General features: G+C 41.5%; 1 protein-coding gene across 1 annotated transcript; it reads left to right on the forward strand.

Annotated features, from left to right (window-relative positions):
• Positions 1-43: 43 nt before the first annotated feature.
• Positions 44-9,360, forward strand: ifi30b (IFI30 lysosomal thiol reductase b). Its single transcript, XM_016461096.1, has 8 exons — positions 44-127; positions 1,700-1,825; positions 7,931-8,119; positions 8,206-8,274; positions 8,562-8,651; positions 8,750-8,902; positions 9,057-9,125; positions 9,225-9,360. The coding sequence occupies exons 1-8, from the start codon at positions 44-46 to the stop codon at positions 9,282-9,284; spliced, it is 840 nt and encodes a 279-aa protein (XP_016316582.1). The 3' UTR covers positions 9,285-9,360.
• Positions 9,361-9,792: the final 432 nt, after the last annotated feature.

Consider the following 9,792-nt stretch of genomic DNA (forward strand, 5'->3'; position numbering starts at 1 on the left):
GGAGCCCTGCCCGACACAGCATTTAAACAGGAAGGTTCTCGTAATGCCACCTATTCCTCCCGCTCGATGCCTCAGCAAGAGGGGATATCCTGGTGATCAGGAAGCCCCTCAGGGTGACCCAGAAACGGTAGACCAGTCAGGGTAGCATGAAAGCGTAAAACCCAGCCCGGACGTCCAGGAAATTTTTGCAGTGACGCGCCGGTTTAGACATGGTTCGTACTCACCCACCATAGTTCCCGCATTGGAGCTCTGTCTGGAGAAGCCTCTAGACCGGACCATCAGTAAGGTGGTCACTATGATTTAGCCATAGAACCAACCAAAACATCATAGGTCCAGCAGGAGACTGTTATGCAGTCTGGATCACATCCCTCAGGTCTTGCCTACCCCCTTTGACCCACGATACTTCCTACCCCTACCCGCAGGAGGGGGAGGAGCGCGAGTCGCGATGTTAGCCTTCTGTGCTCGTCTCTGATCTTCAAACCGAGACGGGCCAGGAGCCCTGGGTTGTTCGGGCTCAGACCTCGACCTTCATGGAATGAAGGTTTTGAAGACCGCTGAGCGCGCCTTCGCCTCCCTGAACTTCTCGACCACCATCTCAACGGAGGTACCAAAAAGTTCAGAAGGCGGCAACGAAGCAACAGCCTGACCTGCTGCTGCGCATGCCCTGCCATTCAAGCGAGATGTAGACTGAAGGGGCACGGATGGCAAGGAGGGAGTTTTGAGAGACGATGTCTCACCCATAGAGAGATAGCTGGCTAGCGTCTCTTCTACAGGGGGCATCCTCTCATAGCCGTTTTCGCGCATCGCCTCGATGTTTACATAACCGGTATGCTGAAACCGATGGATGCGTGAGGAAAATGGCCTCTTCCATCGTCCACAGCCGATGAGCACGAGAGGGGAAGCCCCTCTTTAAACTCATCAGCCAGGTCCACCTGTGATCCCCACGAGCTCATTCTCCTCCGTGCCTCAGCAGCGGCGGGGCCTGAAACCTCTCTCCTCGAAAAGAGAGACAAACGAGAGCGGGGCTTTTTCATCAAAAACAACGCATAGATCGTGTGTGTCATCGGGTGTCAAATAGCGGTGACACGGATGCACACACCTTCTAAACGCTCTGCTAGTGATCGCCATAATAAATAGAGATAGCTCTTACTTTTTCCTTGGAAATGCACGCTTCAAACAGAACAGTCAATGAAGACGAAGAAGAGAATGATGTGTGCTCCCGGCGCCTATTTATACTATAGTCGCACCGGTAGTGACGTCATGGTGACGTCATGGCTGTCGCCGGCCAACGAGTTGGTGTTTTTTCAATGTATGCGACAGACACGGGTCACGATGAGGCGTTCCCCATAGCGACCCCTAGAGGATGCAGTTCGAAGTTCCCATGAAAGGGAACTGTAGAGTTTTATACATTTATTTTGGTATTACCAACTCAAACAATTAAAAATATATATTTTACATTTTATTAAGGTATGTATAGTTATTGTTGTGATATGATAAAACGACAACACTAATCTCAGTTGTGAACTCTCTTTGCTCATGAACGTCCTCTCTCTTCTGATCTGAGGTCAGTGAGTGTCTGTTCAGCTGCAGCTGCTCACAGTTGATTGGAGCTCTGAGGTTATTTTGACAGGAGGAGAATGTACACAAGCTCTCATTCTGCTCACAGAAAGCCTAAATACCAACAGCATGAAAACTCTAGTGCTCTGTGTTTCATGTCATATACCTCAGAGTTTATGAAACCCAGTGTAAATCTCACCCAAAGCCTTCATGTGGATACCCTCCTTCTCAATGGTGCAGGTCTCTGGAGATTGCCATAGAATGTGGGATAAGTATGTTTAAGAGGTTGATTTAAATCTTGAAACTTTAAAGAGGCATTAACTGGCAGCTCATGATTGTAATATGGGTGGCCTTTTAATAGCTCAAATTTTACAGGATATAATGTTGATGCATCTCAAGATATGGCAATCTTTTTTTATCTAAAAACGGTTAAGTCAACCTACAATAAAGAATTCACAATTCATCTGTTTTCACTTGCATTATGTGATATAATAGCTTGTGTTCATTTTCAGAGTGTTACTGATTGTATAGAATATTGACTTTCATGGAATATTGCACTGATGCATTGGTCTTGTAAAAAAGCTGTGTTCACCATCACTTTCAAAGACTTCTTTGTGCTTGTAAATTATTGTAATGCTTTTGAACACAAACAGCTTCCAATTAAGCAGGCCACGATATTTCCTGGTTCACATGTGAGTTTGATGAGCCTCCTCATGTCTACAACTGTATGCTCTTATACTCCGAATTCAGGGTCAGAAGTTCATCCTATAAATAGTTGGTTTAAAGATGTGCTTTAGAGAATTTGTTTAGATTTAAATCTGACTATGCCATGAGCATAACTGGGTACTTCAAGCCGTGAGTCAATCTTCTTGTTCACGTGACATTTTAAATGTGGCCTGTATCCTTAAAACTTCCTACTCTTTTCATCACAACATAATCAAAAATGTAATTCTAAAATCTATGCATTAGCATTAACTTCTCAACTTCTATTGTCACTTTTTGTTTTTGTCACTGTTCAAATCGAGTTTTGCACAAAGACCTAATTAGCATCAATTTATTTCTCTGCTTTTCAACCAGTGTGCCAGGGTCCACCAGGGGGTCTTGGCAAACTCTTAAGGGGGCCTCAAGATGACACAAATTCAATTTCAATTAATACATCGTTATTAATATATTGCAATAATCTATTATTCATCTTATTAATCTATTATTAATTTATTGTAAAATAATAATACAAAATATTTTTTCTAAACTTATTTCAAGTGCTAAAAAACTTGGAAAATATGGTAATGTTATGTAAGGAAAATAAATAAAAGTACTGATTTTCCCCCCTCCATAAATATTTTTTAAAGTCCCAAAATAAATATTATAATAGTTATAAAAAAGTTTAAAAACAAGCATAATCATAGCATATGCATAAATAGCTTGTATCAGGAAGCCTTTGAATATTCTGGACAACAGGGTTCCTTTGGGTGAAGAAGGCTGAGAGCACACTGATATAGTTTAAATACATTTACCACCTATCCAGATTCACTACGTTTCAATTTATGATTCTTGCTAAGAGTAAATCAAGAATGCAATTACAACAAGTGTTTTTATCTGACAGCACCATTTTTTGAAAACATATTCTAAATGTTGTCTAACAGGGAACATTTTAGTGACATATTCCAGATGAAACTACACACATCAAATACCCCTGTTGAAAAAAACAGCATATGCTGGTTAGGTATGTTTTTAAGCATGGCTGCTGGTTTGAGCTGGTTTAAGCTGGTCATGTACTGGTCCTAAGCTTAAAGTGTTAAGATGGCGCCGTGTATGGCCGTGGTGTGGAACGCTCCCATTCTTTTACTGTTTTTATTTGTTTGTTCTGTGTTTAGTCATTCCCTTACTATCAGTTTTACCAGAGACGAACTACTGGACATAAGGCAACACACACCAGACAATTTTTTTTACAGTTTTTGATTATTCAGACGCTTTGTTGGATGAGGGGCAGCGGTCCTAGTCAAACGCGCGCTCAGACGGAAAAGAGGGAAACGCGCCAGCACGCTGGTTAAGCTCCGTGAACGCGGCTTCCGAACTGTGCTCCCTAGTATCCATCTAGCGAATCTCTGTTCCCTTCCTAACAAAACGGATGAACTTCTCCTCCTCACCCGCACAAACAAGGACTTTTCAAAATCTGCTGCATTGTGCTACCTGGCTGAGTGAAGCCATTCCGGACAACGCGCTTCATCTACCGGGCTACCAGCTGTTCAGAGCGGATCACATTGCAGAGGTAACGGGGAAAACGAGAGGTGGTGGACTATGTTTTTACATAAATGAAGGTTGGTGTTCAGACGTAACAACTCTAAATTAGGAGAGCACATCTACTTCAGAGGTGCTCTTCATAAACTATAAACCGTTCTATTCTCCCCGGGAGTTTTCCTCTTTTATTCTCGTGAATGTGTAGGTGCCTCCTGACGCGTGCGTGAGCGCCACGATGCAACAGCTGGCCGAACAAATAACTGAAATGGAACAACAGTACCCGGACTCTCTTTTAATTAATCTTGGAGATTTTAACAAAGCAAATCTCTCCCATGAACTACCAAAATACAGACAGCACGTTACGTCCCACCAGAGACAGTAATATATTGGATCACTGCTACACCACAATAAAGGATGCATATCACTCTGTCCCACGGGCAGCTTTGGGGCTCTCTGATCACTGTTTGGTTCATCTTATACCGACCTACAGGCAGAAACTGAAATCAGCTAAACCTGTATGAAGGACTGTTAAAAGATGGACTAATGAAGCAGAGCGGGATTTACAAGCCTGTTTCGACCTCACTGATTGGAGTGTTTTTGAATCTGCTGCCACCGATCTGGACGAGCTCACGGAGACTGTAACTTCATATATCAGTTTCTGTGAGGATATGTGCATCCCCACCAGGACATTCTTATCATTCAATAATGATAAACTGTGGTTTACAGGGAAACTCAAACAGCTTAATCACGCCAAAGAGGATGCTTACAGAAGTGGGGATAAAATCTTGTATAACCAGGCCAGGAACAGACTAACAAAGGAGATCAGAGTGGCTAAAAAAACTACTCTGAAAAGCTGAGAAAACCGTTTTCAGCCAATGATCCAGCATCAGTATGGACTGGCCTGAAGAACATCACCTTGTATAAGACACCACGCCCACAGTCTGTGGAGAATCAACAACTGGCTGACGATCTGAATGTGTTTTACTGTCGATTTGAAAAGGCCAGACTAACACCCAGCACCCGCTCTGATCTGCACTTCACACATTCACCCCCTCCCTCCCCCACCATTCAACCTGCTCTTAAGGTCTGTGTAGAGGATGTGAACCGGGTCTTCAGGAATCAGAAATCTAAGAAAGCTTCAGGCCCAGATGGTGTTTCACCCCCTGCTGCTTCAAACGCTCCACCATCATTCCAGTCCCCAAAAAAAACAAAATCACTGGACTAAATGACTACAGACCTGTCGCTCTCACGTCTGTGGTAATGAAGTCATTTGAGCGACTGGTCCTGGCCTACCTGAAGGACATCACTAGACCCTTGCTGAAACTATGTCGTAAATCTATTGACATTTTCGTCAACGAATAAAAGCGAGACGAAAATGTTAGGGAGGGAGGATTTGGGATGAGATTCATTCAGAACGAATCTGCTGTGTGGCTCGGAGGTTATGCGTACATATGAACCGGCGGGACATAAGCTAAATTACACTTGCTGCGTGTTGCATAAAACGTTCAAAAAAATGTCAATATGTGGGAGTAAGAGAAGAGCAGACATATAGATAAATCTGACTACACAAGAGAGAACTCAATTCGGTCTGGTTTTCTGAGAGCAGACACTATACACACAAAGCGCGTCTCACAGCGCGCGAGTACTCTTTTGCGTCGCATGAACGGAGAATTACACACAAAATGATGATGAATTGTCCGTTTTGACAAGTATTCATGTAAACACAGTTGATTTCCTCTTAAGTGAACATAAACAGTAGGAAGAACGTGTATCAGTACATTGCATCCATTGCAGCCATGCGTTCGGTTTTAAAGATACAGCAGCCTAATTTAGTTGCTATTGTCCGAGTCGTTGATGTTAATCAAGCAACAAAAGAAAGACAGAAAATCATGCACTGCTCTTGACTGAAAAACTTTAGTAGCCTTAAAGATTAATCTAAATGTATTTATAGAAATAAATATGTCTGCTTGAAAGAATGAAGAATATGGTAAACAAGTGGATATAAAGAATGCATAATTAGCCTATATAACCATTGGTATTTCATTACAAAGTAGACCATGTTCTTGTTCCTTGTGAGAAGTGGTTTTATTTAATTTTAACATAAAGGCATGTTGTGTGTCACAACAGTTAAATCGGTGTCTATCATGATAAAACCTTAATATCAAACCAATATAATGAGTTTGGACATTTTAGAGAAATGCTTAATAAATGCATTACAATGTAACTAAACCCATTAGATTTTAGCAGACTAAATTGACTGTAGATTCAGTCGACTAAAACTAAAAACAATTCAGATGACTAAAATATGACTAAAACATAGTCAAAAGACTATGACTAAAACTAAATCAAAATTTGCTGTCAAAATTAACACTGGTGTGAACAAAGCCTTCAATACCATCATGCCTGACCTTCTCTCAGACAAACTGACACAGTTCTCTGTGCCCACCTCCATCTGTCGGTGGATCACCAGCTTCCTGACAGACAGGCAGCAGCTTGTGAGGCTGGGCAAACACACATCCAGGACTATCACTATCAACACTGGAGCTCCTCAGGGTTGTGTTCTCTCCCCACTGCTCTTCTCCCTGTACACGAATGACTGCACTTCAAAGGACCACTCTGTTCCCCACTGCTCTTCTCCCTGTACACGAATGACTGCACTTCAAAGGACCCCTCTGTCAAGCTCCTGAAGTTTGCGGATGACACTACAGTTATCAGCCTCATCAAGGACCGAGACGAGTCTGCTTACAGACAGGAGGTTGAGCAGCTGGCTGTCTGGTGCAGTCTTAACAACATGGAGCCAAACACTCTCAAAACTGTGGAGATGATAGTAGACTTCAGGAAGAACCTCCCTACACTCTCCCCACTCACCATCATGAACAGCACTGTGACTGAAGTGGAGTCATTCAGGTTCCTGGGCAACACCATCTCTCAGGACCTGAAGTGGGACAATCACATCGACTCCATTGTGAAAAAGGCCCAGCAGAGGCTGTATTTCCTCCACCAGCTGAGGAAGTTCAACCTGCCACAGGAGCTGCTGAAACAGTTCTACTCGGCCATCATTGAGTCTGTCCTGTGTTCATCTATAACTGTTTGGTTTGGTTCACTGAGAGCCGTAGTTCACTGACAATTAGGCAATATCGCGTTCATTATCGCAGATTGAATCGCCTGCGATAATGAACGCACTATTGCCTAATTGTCAGTGAACTATGGCTCTGTGTAGTAAATGCCACACCATCTGAAACCAGGTGATGGAGATTTACTACTAATCACGGAACCGGCTTTACTGACGAGATGCGCATGACAATCGCATGTGATTAATTGCACAGCCCTAGTTTTTTTCCCCCAGGCCATATCGCACCTGAACAACACATAACACACCTCAGTACTGCACATCTGTAAATAACTCATAAAACCTTCATCTGTAAATAGCACATATGCACATTCACAGTTCGGTATATGGACATTTGTCCTTTTTCTGTATATTTTTATTACCATTGTTATTTATCATTTATTGTCTATTATCTCTTTTTATGTATGTCTGCACTTTGTTTGTATTTTCTGTACCGGAAGCCCTTAACACCAAGACAAATTCCTTGTGTGTGTGAACACACTTGGCAATAAAGCTCTTTCTGATTCTGATTCTAAGCAACTAACTCCTGCTCAGGACCAGCTTAGGACCAGCACATGACCAGCTAAGGACCAGCTTAAATCAGCTCAAACCAGCAGCCATTCTTCAAAACATACCTAACCAGCATATGCTTTTTCTTTTTTTAAGAGGGACACCAAGGATTTCCAAACAGTTTTGTCAGCCAAACACCACTGACCTAAAGTCCTTATACCCCTGAGATTATAAATTAATATTTCAATAATTTAACAATGCATTTGCATGTTTACAGTTATCTGAATTCCGTTAATTGTCACAGGATTTTTGTGTGCTATCAGAAAAAATGTATAGGCTACAATTTGTATGGCTTGATTATTCAAACTGCAGTCACATTGCATGAATGTAGCCTTACAATTGTAATTGTAAATTCTTGTAATTGTAAATAACTTGTAATTCGGCAAACTGGTCAATGTGGAGATGTTTTTTTTTCCTCATTTGTTGCTACACCATGTTTTTTTTGTATCGGAGTAGGTGCGGAAACAATGTATGGAACTGAACGCGACCCGGCCCGACCCAGTGGTTCCTCCTGTAGAGATCACTCTCTATTACGAGAGCCTGTGTCCAGGCTGCAGAGCGTTCCTTACAGAACAACTCTTCCCAACCTGGACTTTACTAAAAGATATAATGAATGTCAACCTGGTACCCTTTGGCAATGCTAAGGTACAGCCATGTATAAGACTGTGTGTTGTAATAGGGAAAATGTTATGACGTTACTTGTGTTTATGACTGTTAACTTGTCATTTAAGAAGCTCCCCGAAGAGAATTCATTCTCGTGTCAACATGGAGAACCAGAGTGCTACGCTAGCATGGTTGAGGTGAGTTTGTTAGCTAACAACAATGTTGACTATGGTATAAATAAAATGTACATTTCATTACATGATAAATTGATTAAAACAGATAATCTATTTTACCCAATATCTGTGTGTTTGTGTGTTATGCTTGGAGTATTATGTTGTTGGCTTAGCAACATGCTAACCTCAAGAATTCTCTGTGTGGAAGCAGCAAATACAGAAAGGCAGCTCATTAGGTTTTTAAATTTAAAAATATTTCTCTCTATCTCTATTTTAGATAAACATTCCTAATATTTCTTATTTCTTAATAGGCATGTGTTTTACATGCAGCCAATCATGCAGCATTTCCTGTCATTTACTGCATGGAGTCATCTGCAGATGTACTAAAATCTGCTAAGCCTGTAAGCCAACATAACTCTGAGCCAACATTACTGCCACTTACAGCTTTATTTTTTGAATGATGAAGAGCCATTATGAGTCTTTTTTTTTTCTTTGCCAGTGTTTGCAGCTCTATGCGCCATTTGTCAAATGGCAGACTATAGAGTCTTGTACCAGAGGAGAACTTGGCCACAGATTAATGCATCAAAATGCAGTGAAGACGCAAGCGCTCAAACCAGCACACACTCATGTTCCCTGGATCACCTTCAATGGGGTAAGGCCTTCTCAAAGCAGAGCATTTGCACTAATCGTCATCTATCGTGCTGAAATAAGACACTCTCATTTCTGGTGAGCGAGTTCTCGAGATCTAAGTGTGTGTGTGTGTGTGTGTGTGTGTGTGTGTTTTATTTTTTCCCCCACCTACTCAGGAATACACTAGTGAATGGAAAGATAAAGCTATGTCTACTCTCTTCAACCTTGTATGCAGTTTGTACAAAGTATGCACGTGTTTTCACTTTTACCATTTCTCATTGCTTAAATACTGCACTTGCTCATCAACCGGACTAAATTAAAAACCTTGTGTAATTCTCATACAGGGAATCAAGCCACCAGTCTGTACTGGAGCTCTGAAAAAATTGGACAGAAGCTTTTGCTAGTGGAAGAGAGAAGTGTTGCACAATACATTTGTGATATATTTCATGTTCTTTAAACTTTAGCCTATGTTTTTGTGTGTTTGAGGTAAAATAAAAAGAATAACATTTTATAATGTTAACAGTTTAAACCATATGTAGAGTAGAGATCAAAATTAGGGAATTTATGAAAACCTGAGTTTGATTTATGAAACCTTGGTCCAGTCTTCTTCCAGTCTCTTCCACAGTTCGGTGATTGCAGTGAGTTTCTTAGCCATAACTTTGTCACCAAGGATTTTCCAGAGATTTCAATCTGGTTTAGATCAGGACTCTGTGCTGGCCATTTCATTATTTGTGTTTTCAGCTTCAAATAACTGTTTTACCCATTTTGCTGTGTAACAAGGGTATTCTCCAGAATGAAAATTACAGGCTGATTGGGCAATGAACACAAGGGAGGAACCACATGAGAGAGAATGCCATGTCCTTTATGTCAAAATTTGATTGATGACCCCTCATAAAAATTCCACCCCCAACC

This window comes from Sinocyclocheilus anshuiensis, unplaced genomic scaffold, assembly GCF_001515605.1.
Source record: "Sinocyclocheilus anshuiensis isolate Anshui unplaced genomic scaffold, SAMN03320099.WGS_v1.1 scaffold192, whole genome shotgun sequence".
NCBI classification, from domain to species: Eukaryota; Metazoa; Chordata; class Actinopteri; order Cypriniformes; family Cyprinidae; genus Sinocyclocheilus; species Sinocyclocheilus anshuiensis.